General features: G+C 44.1%; 1 protein-coding gene across 1 annotated transcript; it reads right to left on the bottom strand.

Annotated features, from left to right (window-relative positions):
- Positions 1-28: 28 nt before the first annotated feature.
- Positions 29-18,908, bottom strand: LOC109904278 (synaptosomal-associated protein 23-like). The gene is made up of 8 exons (XM_020501518.2): positions 18,696-18,908; positions 14,656-14,768; positions 10,581-10,622; positions 9,113-9,161; positions 8,818-8,935; positions 3,543-3,710; positions 2,335-2,479; positions 29-1,965 (listed from the first exon to the last, which is right to left on the bottom strand). The coding sequence occupies exons 2-8, from the start codon at positions 14,710-14,712 to the stop codon at positions 1,903-1,905; spliced, it is 642 nt and encodes a 213-aa protein (XP_020357107.1). The 5' UTR covers positions 14,713-14,768; positions 18,696-18,908; the 3' UTR covers positions 29-1,902.
- Between the last annotated feature and the right edge of the window lie 1,849 nt (positions 18,909-20,757).

Here is a 20,757-nt window from a genome sequence, read left to right on the forward strand (position 1 = left end):
CGCCACAACTTTAATTAAAATGCTCATCAAGGTTTTACTGAACAGTTTAATGAATTTTACAAATATAAAGTTTGAAATAAAAGGCACTTCTATGAAACAATCATCCAGACAGAGCAAACGGTTTTCCTCAACCGAAAAAGATGCAGTTGTTGAATTGACATTACAGTTGGTAACCCTGAAATGTTATTTCACTCTGGTGTTGAAGCAACAGACTCTAGACAGAAGTATAAAATAGCTATAATAAACTATTATTATGACAAATCTAAATGAGTCCAAATGTCACTTTGGTTAATGTCCAGCCTTAGATATCACAGTTTCTTTCAGTCTAAACCAGAACATACCTGAATGCAGAAGAACAAACACTTTTAGTTTTTTTCTTACAAATATTTAATGAAGAAACATATGGGACATTTCTGGATGAATAAGAGGATAAATTGAATCATAGCGTGGAAGATCCACCATAGAGATCTAATTCAAAAGTAATTGCCGATTGAGCCGACATATGCAGTGTTTACCGTAAATGCAGTCTCGGCAAAAGCGGGAAAATTGCCTTTAAAATGTCAATTACGCTAAAGCGCAGGTCTTCGACGTAACGGATTGAATCCATGCCTAAATTACTGACACAGAAGAGATGATTTGGGGACCAGGCTGTTACAACACAGCCACTGGAACCTTTCCAAGACAAAGGCACTTAAGGTCTCAGGTGAAAACGTGGCAGTTCAAATAGAAAGGAGTAAAATAAAAATGAGGGGGAGGTACAGCATGGCAGAGAGGTACCCTGGTCCCAGATCGGTTTGTATTCTTGACAACTCCATTGCTCATTCATTGTCAAGCCAATGAGGGTCAAGAGCAGAGATTCCATCCAAACAGCGGTAGGTCAGCCTTATTGTGCGCTTGACATAAAAAAAACAAGAAATAGGTCATGTTCGATTCAACCGACGCGAAAACATTGCCTTTAAATGTGCATAGCTGACAATGCATGATCGAATTGAATCCCAGCCAAAGAGTTGACATGATAGCACAAACTGACTGGCACTCAGGCTAGCAGAGGTAAATCTAACAGTGACAAGATCTTTGGTTAATGATTAGTTGTTACTCTAAGGAAAACATGTTTTCATCATTCGGTGTGTTATAGCTGGGGAAAAAAACAGATATTAGATCGTTCAAACATCATTTCAATTCAAAGGGTATAGGTCCTAACTTTATTCACAAGTCATTTCTACTTTATAAGAATAATTAAATATGCACATTTCAAACAATAACAGTAGTTACAAGAGCCAAATGATATGAAGAGCTGTTGTCTCAACTTCCCTGCATATGCCTGAGGTGTATACAGCTGCTATGACATCCCATGACCACCAGGGGTCAACAGACGGTGAGAATCTGATGTTCCAGGTCATATTTTCGGAAGCCACACTGCACATATTAGGGGAGGACAGCTCAAAAATAAATGGCTGGAATGAGTGGATGGAATGGCATCAAGCACATTGAAACCATGTGTTTGATACTATCCCATTACTACGAGCCGTCCTCTCTCAGCAGCCTCCACTGCTTATCAGGGCCTGAATGAATATATATATATAAACCATCTTACATCAGCATTCCTACTCAGAGGCTTTCTGAATATGGGCACAGATCTCACAACGCCTGAAAAAGTGATTCACTGTGTCACATATTTGGGATGGGACCCAGGCAAGGAACTTTGAACAAGTCATAAAAAAGGTAGAAGAGAGTGTTGTGTGAGCATATTTACATTACAGAAAAGGCAACTGTGGTAGGTGTTGGTTCATGGGTTTTGTCCTGGTTGATTTACTTTGTAGAGAGAGAGAGAGTTTATGTACATGGAAGCTGAGGCAGAGATTCAAGGTGGATGATTTGAAAATCGGGAGCAGGTAGGTGGGTCTACTTGATGAGCTTGTTGGCTCGCTGGTTGGCTTCATCGATACGTGCTTTGTTTCTGTCCGCCTGATGGGGGGGGGGGGGGGGGGGAGACAACACACACCAGGTGAGTGGTGGATCAATATCAACATGACTCTTTCTTAGTGAAACAGAAGGCCGCCTGACAGTAGGCCTATAATGCCTATGTTAGGCATCCTCGTGTACACAAGACAAATCTACTGTACCACACCCAAGAAAAAGCTAGCGGAGGTGTATGAAGATTACAAACTAAACTGTAGAAAACAATCTCTGCACCTTTAATAGGCAGAACTTCTGGTCACAAAGACCTTCGTCAAAGCATACTGGTGGTATAAGCCCCGCAACATGGTATCATAAGCCCTAGGAGTGTGAGGCAAGTGTATGGAGAACACAAGCCCAGCCATGACGACAACCCACCTTTTCTGTGATGCAGTCGATGTGTTTGTTCTGCTTGTCTAGCTCAGAGCCCATGTCTCTGGCCATGTTCTTCAGGTTCCCTATGATGCTGCCCACCTGATCCAGGTTCTCCTCCATCTCATCCTCCCGAGCATCGTTGGTAATCCTGGGGGAGTTAAGGGGCCACATGACTGCACATATCTACTATTCTCACAGTGTCAAAATACAATCATGAGACTATTTGCCCTTGCTTGCTAACCCTAACCGTGTGGTGTTTTCAGATCTGAAAGGACTGGGTAAGTAGAAGCAATGTTGTGGAGTTTCCACCACCTTACAGATCTGAAAGGACTGGGTAAGTAGAAGCTATGTTGTGGAGTTTCCACCACCTTACAGATCTGAAAGGACTGGGTAAGTAGAAGCTATGTTGTGGAGTTTCCACCACCTTACAGATCTGAAAGGACTGGGTAAGTAGAAGCTATGTTGTGGAGTTTCCACCACCTTACAGATCTGAAAGGACTGGGTAAGTAGAAGCTATGTTGTGGAGTTTCCACCACCTTACAGATCTGAAAGGACTGGGTAAGTAGAAGCTATGTTGTGGAGTTTCCACCACCTTACAGATCTGAAAGGACTGGGTAAGTAGAAGCTATGTTGTGGAGTTTCCACCACCTTACAGATCTGAAAGGACTGGGTAAGTAGAAGCTATGTTGTGGAGTTTCCACCACCTTACAGATCTGAAAGGACTGGGTAAGTAGAAGCTATGTTGTGGAGTTTCCACCACCTTACAGATCTGAAAGGACTGGGTAAGTAGAAGCTATGTTGTGGAGTTTCCACCACCTTACAGATCTGAAAGGACTGGGTAAGTAGAAGCTATGTTGTGGAGTTTCCACCACCTTACAGATCTGAAAGGACTGGGTAAGTAGAAGCTATGTTGTGGAGTTTCCACCACCTTACAGATCTGAAAGGACTGGGTAAGTAGAAGCTATGTTGTGGAGTTTCCACCACCTTACAGATCTGAAAGGACTGGGTAAGTAGAAGCTATGTTGTGGAGTTTCCACCACCTTACAGATCTGAAAGGACTGGGTAAGTAGAAGCTATGTTGTGGAGTTTCCACCACATTCCCTCCACATCTGCAAACATTTTAAAAAAGGGCAAAGGGAGCAAAAGCAAGTTGGATCAAGCTGATCGTTTGTAACTAGGTGTGTATTATACGGTTGACTGGCTTCACCCACCTCTTGATGTAGGGTCCAGAGCCCCCCATGGGCTGCTGCTGGTTGGCTTGTCCGTTATGGATGCCCGAGGGTTGCCTGGACACCACCGAGCCAACCCCTCCCTCTCCTGTACCATCACCTGTTCCCCAGGTACGCTTGTACTTAGAGTCATGCTCTATGGATGTCACCCTGAGGGAGAATCAAGTCGGTCCGTCAATCAATGGATCATTAGTCAGTCCATCATTCATGTCAGTCCATCAATCAATTCATTCAATTCAGTCCGTCAATCAGGGGACAACTTCAGGGGAAGAGAGCTTCCACCGGTCCTAGACAAGGTGACAGGTGGTCACTTTACAAACAAATGCACAATGCTCAATCATGGCATCACGGGCCATTAAGATTAAGGGTATCATTCTAAATTGAAAAAAAAGGGTGTATTTTATTTTTTATTTCACCTTTATTTAACCAGGTAGGCTAGTTGAGAACAAGTTCTCATTTGCAACTGCGACCTGGCCAAGATAAAGCATAGCAGTGTGAACAGACAACAGAGTTACACATGGAGTAAACAATAAACAAGTAAATAACACAGTAGAAAAAAAATAATCTATATACATTGTGTGCAAAAGGCATGAGGAGGTTGGCAATAAATAGGCCATAGGAGTGAATAATTACAATTTAGCAGATTAACACTGGAGTGATAAATGATCAGATGAACATGTACAGGTAGAGATACTGGTGTGCAAAAGAGCAGAAAAGTAAATAAAATAAAAACAGTATGGGGATGAGGTAGGTAAATTGGGTGGGCTATTTACCAATAGACTATGTACAGCTGCAGCGATCGGTTAGCTGCTCAGACAGCAGATGTTTAAAGTTGGTGAGGGAGATAAAAGTCTCCAACTTCAGAGATTTTTGCAATTCGTTCCAGTCGCAGGCAGCAGAGAACTGGAAGGAAAGGTGGCCAAATGAGCTTTTGGCTTTAGGGATGATCAGTGAGATCCACCTGTAGCACGCGCTGCAGGTGTGTGTTGCCATCGTCACCAGTGAACTGAGATAAGGCGGAGCTTTACCTAGACTTGTAGATGACCTGGAGCCAGTGGGTCTGGCGACGAACATGTAGCGAGGGCCAGTCGACTAGAGCATACAGGTCGCAGTGGTGGGTGGTATAAGGTGCTTTCGTAACAAAACGGATGGCACTGTGATAAACTGCATCCAGTTTGCTGAGTAGAGTATTGGAAGCTATTTTGTAGATGACATCCCCGAAGTCGAGGATCGGTAGGATAGTCAGTTTTACTAGGGTAAGTTTTGCGGCGTGAGTGAAGGAGGCTTTGTTGCGAAATAGAAAGCCGACTCTAGATCTGATTTTGGATTGGAGATGTTTGATATGAGTCTGGAAGGAGAGTTTGCAGTCTAGCCAGACACCTAGGTACTTACAGATGTCCACATATTCTAGGTCGGAAACATCCAGGGTGGTGATGCTAGTCGGGAGTTCGGGTGCAGGCAGCGAACGGTTGAAAAGCATGTATTTGGTTTTACTAGCGTTTAAGAGCAGTTGGAGGCCACGGAAGGAGTGTTGTATGGCATTGAAGCTCGTTTGGAGGTTAGATAGCACAGTTTCCAAGGAAGGGCCAGAAGTATACAGAATGGTGTCATCTGCGTAGAGGGGGATCAGGGAATCGCCCGCAGCAAGAGCAACATCATTGATATATACAGAGAAAAGAGTCAGCCCAAGAATTGAGCCCTGTGGTACCCCCATAGAGACTGCCAGAGGACCGGACAACATGCCCTCCGATTTGACACACTGAACTCTGTCTGCAAAGTAGTTGGTGAACCAGGCAAGGCAGTCATTAGAAAAACCGAGGCTACTGACTCTGCCGATAAGAATATGGTGATTGACAGAGTCGAAAGCCTTGGCCAGGTCGATGAAGACCGCTGCAAAGTACTGTCTTTTATCGATGGCGGTTATGATATCATTTAGTACCCTGAGCGTGGCTGAGGTGCACCCGTGACCGGCTCAGAAACCGGATTGCACAGCGGAGAAGGTATGGTGGGATTCGAGATGGTCAGTGATCTGTTTGTTGACTTGGCTTTCGAAGACCTTAGGCAGGGCAGGATGGATATAGGTCTGTAACAGTTTGGGTCCAGGGTGTCTCCCCCTTTGAAGAGGGTGATGACCGCGGCAGCTTTCCAATCCTTGGGGATCTCAGATGATACGAAGGAGAGGTTGAACAGGCTGGTAATAGGGTTGCGACAATGGCGGCGGACAGTTTCAGAAATAGAGGGTCCAGATTGTCAAGCCTAGCTGATTTGTATGGGTCCAGGTTTTGCAGCGCTTTCAGAACATCTGCTATCTGGATTTGGGTAAAGGAGAAGCTGGGGAGGCGTGGGCGAGTAGCTGCGGGGGGTACGACTAATAAACTATTACGGAGAAGAGAATTGTATTGTTTTCACCGTTTATCCACCACGTCTCTTAAAAGGTCTGAACCAAGTTTCTTACATGAACAAGTTACATTGATTTGACTTGCCACACATGGAAACATATAGTAACCAAAAGTGTTAAATATAAATATTTTATATGGGAGATTCTTCAAAGTAGCCACCCTTAGCCTTGATGACAGCTTTGCACACTCTTGGCATTCTCTCAACCAGCATCATGAGGTAGTCACCTGGAACGCATTTCAGTTAACAGGTGTCAATCAGTCATCTTGTCATCTTTTTTAATGCATTTGAGGCAATCAGTTGTGTTGTGACAAGGGTGGGTATACAGAAGATAAAAAGACCAAGTCCATATTATGACAGCTCAAATAAGCAAAGACAAAGAACAGCTCAAATAAGCAAAGAGAAAGACAGTCCATCATTACTTTAAGACATGAAGGTCAGTCAATCTGGAACATTTCAAGAGCTTTGAAAGTTTCTTTAAGTTCAGTTGCAAAAACCATAAAGCGCTATGATGAAACCGGCTCTCATGAGGACCGCCACAGGAAAGGAAGACCCAGAGTTACCTCTGCTGCAGATACGTTCATTAGAGTTTCCAGCCTCAGAAATTGAAGCCCAAATAAATGCTTCAGAGTTCAAGTAACAGACATCTCAATAACTGTTCAGAGTAGATTGTGTGAATCAGGTTCTGTGAAATACTGCAAAGAAAACACTACTAAAGGACACCAATAAGAGACTTGCATGGGCCAAGAAACACAAGCAATGGACACTAGACCGGTGGAAATCTATCCTTTGGTGTGATGAGTCCAAATTTGAGATTTTTGGTTTCAGCCGCCATGTCTTTGTTAGACTCACAGTAGGTGAACAGATGATCTCTGCATGTGTGGTTCCCACCGTGAAGCATGGAGGTGGTGGTGTGATGGTGCTTTGCTGGTGACACTAAGTGATTTATTTAGAATTCAAGGCACACTTAACCAGCACGGCTACCACAGCATTCTGCAACGATACGCTATTCCATCTGGTTTGCGCTTAGTGGGACTATAATTTGTTTTTCAACAGGACAATGACCCAATATACCTCCAGGTTGTGTAAGGGCTATTTGACCAAGAAGGAGAGTGATTGAGTGCTGCATCTGATGACCTTGCCTCCACCATCACCCGATCTCAACCCAATTGAGAAGGTTTGGGATGAGTTGGAGCGCAGAGTTATTTATTTATTTCACCTTTATTTAACCAGGTAGGCAAGTTGAGAACAAGTTCGCATTTACAACTGCGACCTGTCCAAGATAAAGCAAAGCAGTTTGACACATACAGAGTTACACATGGAGTAAAACAAACATACAGTCAATGTTACAGTAGAAAAATAAGTCTATATACAATGTGAGCAAATGAGGTGAGATAAGGAAGGCAAAAAAAGGCCATGGTGGCGAAGTAAATACAATCTAGCAAGTAAAACACTGGAATGGTAGATTTGCAGTGGAAGAATGTGCAAAGTAGAAATAAAAATAATGGGGTGCAAAGGAGCTAAATAAATAAATACAGTAGGGGAAGAGGTAGTTGTTTGGGCTAAATTATAGATAGGCTATGTACAGGTGCAGTAATCTGTGAGCTGCTCTGACAGCTGGTGCTTAAAGCTAGTGAGGGAGAAGTGTTTTCCAGTGTTTTCCAGAGTTTTTGTAGTTCATTCCAGTCATTGCCAGCAGAGAACTGGAAGGAGAGGCGGCCAAAGGAAGAATTGGTTTTGGGGGTGACCAGAGAGATATATCTGCTGGAGCTACTATGGTGACCAGCAGCCAAGAAGTGCTTAGTATATGTGGGAACTCCTTCAAGACTGTTGTAAAAGCATTCCAGGTGATGCTGGTTGAGAGAATACCAAGAGTGTACCTTGAAAAATTTCAAATATATTTTGATTTGCTTAACACTTCTTTGGTTACTACATGGTTCCATGTGTTATTTCATAGTTTTGATGTCTTTGCTATTATTATACAATGTAGAAGATAGTAAACCCTAGAATGAGTAGGTGTGTCCATCATTTTCACTGGTCCGGATGTACTACTAAATCTCATTGATAACTTATTAGATACACAAGTTTTTGAAATAGATAGGTCACTATAATTCTAGGGCCACCCGCGAGTAATGGTCACATGGGAATTGTTGGAATACCCGCCCAACATAATCTTCTATGATTATGATTGACTGTGCATCAAAGTGAATTGAATTGTTTCCACACCCACCATGGTCATGTGAGGTGAAATGTTTTTTTAAATTATTATTTCATTTTACCCCCTTTTCATGGTATCCAATAGTTACTATCTTGTCTCATCGCTACAAATCCCGTATGGGCTCGGGAGAGACGAGGGTCGAAAGCCACGCGTCCTCCGAAACACAACCCAACCAAGCCGCATTGCTTCTTAACACAGCGCGTATCCAACCCGGAAGCCAATGTGTCGGAGGAAACACAGGAGTCGCTAGTGCGCAATAAGAAGGATATCCCTAGCGGCCAAACCCTCCCTAACCTGGACGAAGCTAGGCTAATTGTGTGTTGCCCCATGGACCTCCCGGTCGCGACCGGTTGTGACAGGGCCTGGGCTTGCCTTAGACCACAGCGCCAACCGGGAGGCCCATGAGCACGTTGTTTTGACCTCATGTCACTAAAGCGGTAAATTGGAAGCATAAACAGAGAGCGGGCCTTCTTGTTCTTTACAAGATAGAAATGTAAACATTCTAAGAAACAGAATCAACATTACAAGAACAAAGTACAACACAGAAAGTCACATGACTCATTTCCAGAAGTGAGAGAGAGAAAAAAAAACTGAAGTGCTACGCTTGTGTTATAGTTTCGTGGTAAGAGGGGTGTCCAGTACCTGTCACAGGGGCAGACACAGAGGCCACAGCACTTGGACAGGTCAGTCAGGTTCTTCTCAGCCTTCCTCATGTCCTCGTTGATCTGGTCCATACCCTCCTCTGTACGTCTCAGTTGCTCTGTCATGCAACCAGGACAAAACAGCAAAGACCCATCTCAGGGAAATGAAACACTAAAACCATATTAATTAATTTATTTAACCCAAGTTACAAAACTGGTTTTAACAATATGATGTTCTGTAAAAAAAAAAGATGCCATTCTTAAGAGCTGGTACTCTGTAGTGAACTCCGACTCACCCCCCTGTTGGTCCAGCATGTCGATGGTGTTGACACCAGTCTCCCTGGTCTGAACACAGGACAAGCACCACATTAGGAATTCAAAGACCACAGTTCAGCTAACTTCAGCAACACAGAAATATGCTGAAGTAAAATATAAAATGCAACATGTAAAGTGTTGGTCCCATGAGCTGAAATAAAACATCCCAGACCTTTTCCAAACACACAAAAAAAAATCTCAAAAATGTTGTGCACAAATTTGTTTACATCCCTGTTAGTGTGGATTTCTCCTTTGCCAAGATAATCCATCCACCTGACAGGCATATCAAGAAGCTGATTGAACAGCATGATCACTACACAGGTGCACCTTGTGCTGGGGACAATAAAAGGCCACTAAAATGTGCAGTTGTCTCCCACCACAATGCCACAAATCTCAAGTTGAGGGAGTGTGCAATTGGCATGCTGACTGCAGGAATGTCCAACAGAGCTGTTGCCAGTGAATTTATCTACCATAAGCCACCACCACCCTCATTTTAGAGAATTTGGCTTGTACGTACAACCAGCCTCACAACCACGTGTAACCATGCCAGCCCAGGACCCCCACATCCGGCTTCTTCACCTGCGGGATCGTCTGAGACCAGCCACCCAGACATCTGATGAAACTCAAACCCATCTCAGAGAAGCTAATCTGAGTGCTCTTTGTCCTCAAGAGTCTTGACCTGACTGTAGTTTGATGTCGTAACCAAATTCACAGGGGACAAAGACACAACTTCGATGGCCACTGGCACGCTGGAGAAGTGTGCTCTTCATGGATGAATCACAGTTTCAACTGTACCGGACATATAGCAGACAGCGTGTATGGTGAAGTTTGGGCGAGTGGTTTGCTGATGTCAACGTTGTGAACAGAGAACCCCACCGCCACCATGGGGCAATGTATGGGCAGGCATTAGCTACGGACAATGAACACAATTGCATTTTATCGACAGCAATTTGAATGCACAGCGATACCGTGACGAGGCCCAGTGTTGTGCCATTCCTCCGCCACCATCACCTCACGTTCCAGAATGAAAATGCACGTCTCCATATAGCAAGGATCTGTACACAATTCCTGGAAGCTGAAAATGTCCCAGTTCTTCCATGGTATACATACTCACCAGACATGTCACCCACTGAGCATGTTTGGGATGTGCTGGATCGTTGCACAGCCATTGAAGAGTGGGACAACATTCCACAGGCCCCAGTCAACAGCTTGATCCTGCTGCAGACCAGATACTGACTGGTTCTGATCCACAACCCTTACCTTTCATGCATTTGTATTCCCAGTCATGTGAAATCCATAGCTTATGGCTTAATTCATTTACTTAAAATGACTGATTTCCTTACATGAACTAACTCTGTGAAATCGCTAAAAGTGCACTTCTTTCTGTATGTAATGACAGAGGGCTTGTGTTGGGCTAGACTGTTAGAGCAATAACAACATTTGTCTCACCTCCTCGGCCATCTGTAGCATCCGCCTGGTGCACTCCAAGGACTGTAGAGGACAAAATAGACACAATAAGGTCTTATTGTAAGGTACCGGTAGGTAATAGGCTCAGCCAGAAGAGGACTGCCTGGTTCCTCTCTAGGCTTCTTCCTAGTTTTTCCCCTAGCCACTGTGCTTCTACATCGGCATTGTTTGCTCTTTGGGGAGTTTTAGGCTGTGTTAAAAACTTATTGAGAACTGTTGATGTAAAAAAGGCTTTATAAAATACATTTGATTGATAGCGCAATAGAGTTACCTGTAGCCTGTAGAACATGACAGCTGAACAGACAAATGATAGACACCTTACAGAGTCCTTTATCCTTGTTTTGATTGAGTCTTTCAGGGGTACAGACATACACGAAAAAAAGGCTCTAGACTAGAGCCTAGGTAATATGAAATTCTTCATGGGTAGTACTCAATTCCCAGGACAGGCGTAAAGCCTATCGTGAATTGTTCTAATTTTAAAATCTGTTAGGTGAGCCCGACACATGGTTCTCTATTTAACAGACCCACAGAGACTCAGATCTTAAGTAGCTGACATATGGCTGAACTGTGCCTGGTTAGGTAGATTAACCACACAGCAGCAGCAGTCCCACAGAGCAGCAGCACCGTCCCACAGAGCAGCAGCACCGTCCCACAGAGCAGCAGCACCGTCCCACAGAGCAGCAGCACCAGGTCACATGACAACGTTATGATGGAATGCAGTCAGTGCAGGCGAGACGCCCTATTAATAACATGACTGAAAGGCGTAGCCTACAGCAGAGAAGGTAGAGGGGGAAATGACTACTCGGGGCATGACGACGTAATCAGCATGAACTGTTATACCATATCACCTCAACATCGAGTTGAAAATGATTAAGTCCCTCGGACACATTTCTAAGCCTACTTTGTGTCCGAACCATTCATATCCATCTCTCTGTGTGTGTGTGTAGGGTTCCTCCCAGGATCATTTAAGGTGGTTCTGATTATTGAGGGGGGGGGGGGGGGGGGTGTCCCAGAGGGGGGTGTCCCAGAGGGGGGCTGTGCTCCCGTTTGGGTTGAACACCTGTAACTGACTGTTCCTAAAATCTAGAGCCTTAAATGATAATCACCATTTTTCAAATGGTCAACCGAACAGGGACCATGAGAGGCAGGCAAGAGTAATTCACAGTGAGTGTGTCACCAGGTCTGGAATTTCATGAATCCCCCCCCCCCCCCCCAAGCGATGCCCAATCCACCAGGGCACCAAGGCCATTAACCAAAATAGACCATGAAGTTGATTTGAAAACCAAACCACCAAAACAAACAACAATTGAATCATCACATGCTAGGAATATGATACTGTTAATAGTTGATGATACTCTTCAATAACACAGACCCCAAAGCAAATCGGGGGGGGGAGAGAACAAATCATGATGGGTGGTAGATGGTAGCTGCATGCTCCCCTGTCCTCAGTGATTCTGAACAAAGTAACAGGATGTCATTTATAACCCCCCACCCTTTCCTGTGGTTGACCAATTAGAAGTCCTTGCAGTACAACTGGGTCAATGGCCAAATAAGTATTCTGCTCCTGACTCAACATGCAGACAATTCAGGACTGACAGCTTTACAGACCAATGGAAATAGTTGTTTTTCAGTTCGTTAATTCTAGTCCTCTCATCCCCTGCATTGTGTATTTATCGTCGACATATTATTACAGTCCCAAATACTAAACTTTTTACTACTTCAATACACATTTGGACTATGTAAAAAAGTGCTGTAATTTCTAAAACGATTCACCCGATATGGGTGAACATACCCTCAAATTAAAGTGGAAAACCACACTACAGGCTGATCCAACTTTGATGTAATATCCTTAAAACAAGTCAAAATGAGGCTCAGTAGTGTGTGTGGCCTCCACGTGCCTGTATGACCTCCCTACAATGCCTGGGCATGCTCCTGATGAGGTGGCGGATGGTCTCCTGAGGGATCTCCTCCCAGACCTGGACTAAAGCATCCGCCAACTCCTGGACAGTCTGTGGTGCAACGTGGCGTTGGTGGATGGAGCGAGACATGATGTCCCAGATGTGCTCAAATGGATTCAGGTCTGGGGAACGGGCGGGCCAGTCCATTGCATCAATGCCTTCCTCTTGCAGGAACTGCTGACACACTCCAGCCACATGAGGTCTAGCATTGTCTTGCATTAGGAGGAACCCAGGGCCAACCGCACCAGCATATGGTCTCACAAGGGGTCTGAGGATCTCATCTCGGTACCTAATGGCAGTCAGGCTACCTCTGGCGAGCAGATGGAGGGCTGTGCGGCTCCCCAAAGAAATGCCACCCCACACCATGACTGAGGCCAAACAGTTAAATTTTGGTTTCAACAGACCAGATAATCTTGTTTCTCATGGTCTGAGAGTCCTTTAGGTGCCTTTTGGCAAATCTTCAGCAGGCTGTCATGTGCCTTTTACTGAAGAGTGGCTTCCGTCTGGCCACTCTACCATAAAGGCCTGATTTGCTGAGTGCTGCAGAGATGGTTGTCCTCCCTAAAGGTTATCCCATCTCTACAGAGGAACTCTAGAGCTCTGTCAGAGTGACCATTGGGTTTTTGGTCACCTTCCTGACCAAGGTCCTTCTCCCCCTATTGCTCAGTTTGGCCAGGCGAACAGTTCTAGGAAGTCTATCAATATTTTAAGTTAAACGTTCTCATCGGTTGCATCAGATGCACTCATTTTTTTTTATGTACAGTTGTATGAATTTGGGTTCTATCATCCTACAACTATATATTTCTCACACAGAACGACAAGCCACAAGGTGGCACAGCACCCCTCTGATTATTTGGGGAGAACCCTGTTGGACTAAACCCAGTACAACCCAGGTATCAGTCAGGCAGCAAGGAGAGAGAGAGCGCGCGAGAGAGAGAGAGAGACAAACAGGTAGGTAAGAGATACAGATAAATCAAAATGGCAGAGGACCACACTATTATTTTTTATATCTTCGGGATAGGGGGCAAAGAATATAAGATATGCATATTATTAGTAGATTTGGATAGAAAACACTCTGAAGTTTCTAAAATTGTTTGAATCATATCTGTGAGTATAACAGAACTTATGTTCTGTTTTTTTTTGGGGGGGGGGGGGGGGGTCACCGTCTTTTCAATCTGTTTTCATTGGGAAACCAGATTTCTAAGGGACTTGCTTGCAGTTCCTATACCGCTTCCACCAGTCTTTAGAAATTGGTTGAGGTTTTTCCTTTGTGTAATGAAGAAGCACAGGCATCTTGAATGAGAGTCACTTGAAGTGGACTGTTTGATAGAGGCGCGTGACTAGAAAAGTAGTGTCAGTTTGTTTTCTTTTTTGTATTGAACACAGATCACCCCGTCTTCAATTTGATCGATTATTTACGTTTAAAAATACCTAAAGTTGTATTACAAAAGTAGTTTGAAATGTTTTGGCAAAGTTTACAGGTAACTTTGAGATATTTTGTAGTGACGTTGGAACGCGCCAAATAAATAGAAATTTTGGATATATATGGATGGAATGAATCGATCAAAAGGACCATTTGTGATGTTTATGGAACATATTGGAGTGCCAACAAAAGAAGCTCGTCAAAGGTAAGGCGTGATTTATATTTTACTTCTGCGTTTTGTGTCGCGCCTGCGGGGTTGAAATATGCTACTCTCTCATTGTTTACTATTGTGCTATCATATAATAGCATCTTATGCTTTCGCCGAGAAGCCTTTTTGAAATCTGACATGTTGGCTGGATTCACAACACGTGTAGCTTTAATTTGCTATCTTGCATGTGTGATTTAATGAACGTTTGATTTTTATAGTAATTTATTGGAATTTGGCGCTCTGCATTTTCCCTGGCTTTTGGCAAGCGTCCCAGAGAGATTAACAGAACAGTACACTAACTTAGATCTGAATAAATTATTAGCTGTGCTCAGCAAAGAGTAAGAGTTTTTCACTCATCAATGTGTTACTGCTTCTCTATAGGAGTTGACACAGGAGCGAAGCTAATACTGCCGCATAACACTTCCCCCATTCCTATAGTGTCTCCATGGATACGGGTGGCAGCTGTACCTCATCGGTCACTTGGTTGGCCCTCATGGTGATCTCTTCCGCTGACATATCCGCCATTTTACTGCTGTCGAAGTTGGAGGCTCCTCCTGTCACACCAAGCTCTACACTGAGGCCTGGGGGAGAGAGGGGTGGCCGGATAGAGGGACCGAGAGAGAAGGGTTCATAAGTTAATGTTTCAAGAACACAGATATCCATTTGAACATGACTGAAAGGTACCATTGAACTTTGTGGACAGAATCAACATACTATGCAACTTTACAAAAAAACAATGGTTCAACTTTGGTCTCAACAAAGTGGGAAAATGAGATTCCTTTCCTGGCAGCCCAGAGGGGTCTATAGGGTTTGAATGTTGTGTGGAAAAGGAAACAAAAAAAGTTGACAGACTGAGATAGAAAGACAAATGAGCAGCATTTTTATGTGCCTACAGACAGCAGTAGGCTAGTTCCTTGTCAGTACCATTATGGCTTGGTGTCATTATGCAGACAGCACGGTTACAATGAGGAGGCTGGTGATAAGGAGAGGCTGATAGAGAAATGAAGATGTGTTTGAAACATCATTAACATGCCAGTCAGGAACACACAGCACTGAATGATGAAACGCTTGGTGTGGACAAGCTGCACCAGATTCTCCACCATGACAGAGTATTTTAGACACGTTTCAGTGTGTCCAATATCCAAACTAGCATACGGCTTAGAATGTAGTGATGGGGGCAAACAATTATAGAGTTTGTCAAGTATATACCGTCAAAAAAGTCCCAATATTATTCATATTTCTCCAGTTGGCTGTACCTGCACCAAAACTCCAGTATTTTTCCTTCACAGCTTGTTTGCAATCTCCTTTTTAAATGAGAAGACAATTTGTTTTCAACACTTATTTCCATAACTGATCAAAACTCGTTTTCTCATGGCTCTCTCTAGTCCCTCTGCAGTAGAGATATGGTGAGCAATACGTTCGAAACATATCGCAATAAACTCACAGTATTGAATATTTCAGTTGTGTATATTGTTTAATTTGATGAAATTATTTTATTTCAAGTAATCATCTCTATAGAGCTGCTGCCTATGCGGTCTGACAAAAGTCACTATTTTAGTAGTTCAAAGTACACTAAACAAAATATAAAATGTAACAATTTCAAAGATTGATGTCCTTATATGAATTGTACAGTCAATTGAAATAACTGTATTAGGTCCTAATCTATGGATTTCACATGACTGGGCAGGACTGCAGCCATGGGTGGTCCTGGGAAGATATAGGACCAGCCACTGGGGAGCCAGGCCTACCCACTGGGGAGCCAGGCCTACCCACTGGGGAGCCAGGCCCACCCACTGGGGAGCCAGGCCCACCCACTGGGGAGCCAGGCCCACCCACTGGGGAGCCAGGCCCACCCACTGGGGAGCCAGGCCCACCCACTGGGGAGCCAGGCCCACCCACTGGGGAGCCAGGCCCACCCACTGGGGAGCCAGGCCCACCCACTGGGGAGCCAGGCCCACCCACTGGGGAGCCAGGCCCACCCACTGGGGAGCCAGGCCCACAAAAGAGCTTTAAAAACAGACAGAATGCTGTTTAACCTCGAGACTAGGGGGAAGTATTTTGATGTTTGGATGAAAAACGTACCCAAATGAAACTGCCTATTTCTCAGGCCCAGAAGCTAGAATATGCATACAATTGGCAGATTAGGATAGAAAACACTAAAGTTTCCAAAACTGTCAAAATATTGTCTGTGAGTATAATAGAACTGATATTGCAGGTGAAAACTGAGGAAAATCCAACCAGGAAGTGCTGTTTTTCTGAAACCTCTGTTCCATTGCATGCCTTCCCTCCATTTAAAGGGATATCAACCAGATTCGTTTCCCTATGGCTTCCACATGGTGTGAACAGTCTTTAGACATAGTTTCAGGCTTTTATTCTGAAAAACGAGCGAGAATGATCACATTGCGTCAGTGGATAGCTGTGTGTCTGTAGCTCTCTCTGTGTGTGTGTGTGTCTATCCTCCCGATTCCAGCTTACAAGCAAAAACTAAAGCAGGATGTACCAGTGACTCACTCAATACGGAAGTGGTCAGATGATACGCTACAGGACTGTTTTGCTAGCACAGACTGGAATATGTTCCAGGATTCATCCAATGACATTGAGTATACCACCTCAGTCACCACCTTCATCAATAAGTGCAATGACAACGTCGTCCTCACAGTGACCGTCCCAACCAGAAGCCATGGATTACAGGCAACATCCGCACCGAGCTAAAGCCTAAAGCTGCCGCTTTCACAGAGCGGGTCACTAATCTGGACGCTTATTAGAATTCCTGCTATGCCCACAGACGAACCATCAAAACAGGCAATGCAGCAATATAGGAGTAAGATTGAATCAGACTACACCAGATGTGGCTGGGTTTGCAAGCTATTTTGGACTACAAAAGGGAAACCCAGCCGTGAGTTACCCAGTGACGTGAGCCTACCAGGTGGCCTAATGACGTTGTGCTCGCGTCATGGCAAGCAACACTGAAGCATGCATGAGAGCCCCAGCTGTTCCGGTCAACTGTGTGATCACGCTCTCTGTAGCTGATGTGAGCAAGACCTTTAAACAGGTCAACATTCACAATGCCGCGGGGCCAGACGGATTTCCAGGACGTGTGCTCAGAGGAAGCACGGACCAACAGGCAAGTGTCTCCTCTGACGTTTTTAGCAGATGGCCATAGTCCCTGTGCCCAGGAAAGCAAAGGTAACCTGCCTAAATTACTACCTCCCTATAGCACTCATGTCAGTAACCATGAAGTGCTTTGAAAGGCTGGTCATGGCTCACATCAACACTATTATCCCACAAACATTCCAATTCGCATACCGCCCCAACAGATCCACTGATAATGTCATCTCAATCGCACTCAACACTGCCCTTTCCCACCTGGACAATAGGAACACCTATGTGAGAATGCTGTTTATTGACTACAGCTCAGCTGACCAACACAGTCGTGAAGAGGGTACATATTCACCCTCAGGAGACTGAAAAGATTTAGCATGAGTCCTCAGAACTGAATGTGTTCAACTGAAATGTGTCTTCCGCATTTAACCCTCGACATTCACGTCCTCGCTGTGTCGTTGGCTAGGTCTTTAATAGTGTCCTGATGAGAGCGCACATGTTCTATGTCATGGATGTATCCAAATAAATTACACTAGAAAACAGCTTAAACACCGACTGGGTCGCGTCTCTGGCAACCCAACCAATAGAACGAATGACCAGCCAGCTTGGGTAGCAACCCAATACTTATGACTATATTTTGTGGTAGGATGAAATAGTATGAATAAATCATCCAAAATAACGTTAATGAAAATATGTCAATCATTATTTTTTATACGTTGGTAACCCGTTGTATAAACGTGATAATGCCCTCAAAGCCGGTGTTTGGAGGATATGTTGGCAAAGTTTGCCAGGCCTCGACTTGGTCTCGGGCCTAACACCCGTGCCAATATCCTTCAAACCCGGCTTCGAGGGCATTATCACTTCAATACCACAGCCCTTCGTGCCTTACTGCTTAAATAAATAACCCTTAATGTGGCTGTGCTGACATTGTATGAGTTAGCTAACTAGCTGGATATGCTGGACGTCAGTTGGCAAGAAGTTTACAAGTTCAGTAGCTAGCTAGTTTTTTGTAACAAGAGCGAGCAAGGTGATCGCAGACTAACACCCAACCAATGAGTTGTTAGCTAGCCTAGATAGCTGGCGGAGTTAAACTAAAATTGGTGAAAAAGTTGTCTTGAGAGTAACCTGTAATACATAACTGAGTTGCAATACCTTGAAAACATTGTTAACAAAGTTTACTTGCAGTGGACTAACTTAGTTATTTCGCCTGACGTAAATAAAAAGTTATTCCTGTAAAGTTGTTTTGTACTTTTGGCTAGCTCAAGGTGCCACTATGCGAGCAGTGGAAGCTAGCAGTCTAGTTCCTCTTCAACACAACTCAGTCGCATAAAACTCCCCGTCAGATGATACTTTGACTGATGAACACATACTGAAAGACGGTTGTCTTCTGAATGACAGCTACTTACTGCTAAGCTTCTCAAATAGAAAGTCCTCCTTGGACTCCTCCTTTTGGTTATCTGTACGTGATATTGGCAATTTCTGAATTCCTTTAGATGGTGTCGACGAAGCGCATATCCTGTTTCCACAAGTGGAGAAAAGCGATCTTGCGCATGCGTTGGAGCGCACATAAAACAATAGCGTTTCTGTAGCCTTCTTTTCACACGGCAGAAGTTGTGGTTATTGTTTTGACCTTTGAGCACAAGTTGATTATATACCAAATAAATATTATATTCCTGTCAGTTGAACTTAATATGAAACATCAATTTTCAAAAAAAATAGTCAGTCAACTAATTTCTACCACTTCTCTCAAAAATATATATATACTTTTGAGCCCTTATGAACGAAGCCTTAATGCGTTGGCATTTATATTTCGGGAATGCCAAGGAAATTAATGCATTTTTAATCAAGTTCCTCCCTCTGTTCTTCAAGAGTGCATTGATGGGAAAAGTAAGTAAGTGGTCTCATGAATTAATATGATGTAATTTAGGTGAGTGGACACCTGCAGGGTGGGCAACTCCAGTCCTCGAGGGCCTGATTGGTTAAAATATGTAATAATTAAGTAAGCTTTATGCAACATATTTTTGTGTGAACCCATTACACCTCTTTGTTTGTCTGAAATCTAACGAAACCCCACCATACATTTTTTTTAAACATTTGTCATTTTTCTAAGTGGTGGCTGTTATCCTCATTGTTTTTCTTCCAGTCCCACACACTACCCATATTCAAAGAGCACCGTATACCAAAAGTCCCCATGGCCTTATAGATTTTATCCATTTGAGTGCACATAGTTTTTTTTACTCTAATATTCTTCTCTATATATTTCCCATATTGCAATTCTTTCTGGAAAATCTATCCCTGGACTTTGCTTTATTTAAAAACCTGCACATTTGATTTTATTTACTGTAGTGGCGCAGTGGTCTAAAACACTGCATCTCAGTGCAAGAACTCACAGTATTGAATATTTCAGTTGTGTATATTGTTTAATTTGATGAAATTATTTTATTTCAAGTAATCATCTCTATAGAGCTGCTGCCTATGCGGTCTGACAAAAGTCACTATTTTAGTAGTTCAAAGTACACTAAACAAAATATAAAATGTAACAATTTCAAAGATTGATGTCCTTATATGAATTGTACAGTCAATTGAAATAACTGTATTAGGTCCTAATCTATGGATTTCACATGACTGGGCAGGACTGCAGCCATGGGTGGTCCTGGGAAGATATAGGACCAGCCACTGGGGAGCCAGGCCTACCCACTGGGGAGCCAGGCCTACCCACTGGGGAGCCAGGCCTACCCACTGGGGAGCCAGGCCCACCCACTGGGGAGCCAGGCCCACCCACTGGGGAGCCAGGCCTACCCACTGGGGAGCCAGGCCTACCCACTGGGGAGCCAGGCCTACCCACTGGGGAGCCAGGCCTACCCACTGGGGAGCCAGGCCCACCCACTGGGGAGCCAGGCCCACCCACTGGGGAGCCAGGCCCACCCACTGGGGAGCCAGGCCCACCCACTGGGGAGCCAGGCCCACCCACTGGGGAGCCAGGCCCACAAAAGAGCTTTAAAAACAGACAGAATGCTGTTTAACCTCGAGACTAGGGGGAAGTATTTTGATGTTTGGATGAAAAACGTACCCAAATGAAACTGCCTATTTCTCAGGCCCAGAAGCTAGAATATGCATACAATTGGCAGATTAGGATAGAAAACACTAAAGTTTCCAAAACTGTCAAAATATTGTCTGTGAGTATAATAGAACTGATATTGCAGGTGAAAACTGAGGAAAATCCAACCAGGAAGTGCTGTTTTTCTGAAACCTCTGTTCCATTGCATGCCTTCCCTCCATTTAAAGGGATATCAACCAGATTCGTTTCCCTATGGCTTCCACATGGTGTGAACAGTCTTTAGACATAGTTTCAGGCTTTTATTCTGAAAAACGAGCGAGAATGATCACATTGCGTCAGTGGATAGCTGTGTGTCTGTAGCTCTCTCTGTGTGTGTGTGTGTCTATCCTCCCGATTCCAGCTTACAAGCA

Source organism: Oncorhynchus kisutch, linkage group LG14, assembly GCF_002021735.2.
Source record: "Oncorhynchus kisutch isolate 150728-3 linkage group LG14, Okis_V2, whole genome shotgun sequence".
Taxonomy (NCBI): domain Eukaryota; kingdom Metazoa; phylum Chordata; class Actinopteri; order Salmoniformes; family Salmonidae; genus Oncorhynchus; species Oncorhynchus kisutch.

What these genes read in the sequence shown, in the direction of transcription:
- LOC109904278 (XM_020501518.2), bottom strand. Translation starts at nt 14,712, where the DNA reads ATGGCGGATATGTCAGCGGAAGAGATCACCATGAGGGCCAACCAAGTG. An exon ending in TGTGTCTGCCCCTGTGACAG is followed by an intron (nt 3,711 to 8,817) that starts GTACTGGACACC and finishes ATTCTCCCTCAG; the next exon opens with GGTGACATCCATAGAGCATG. An exon ending in TCTGGACCCTACATCAAGAG is followed by an intron (nt 2,480 to 3,542) that starts GTGGGTGAAGCC and finishes TAACTCCCCCAG; the next exon opens with GATTACCAACGATGCTCGGG.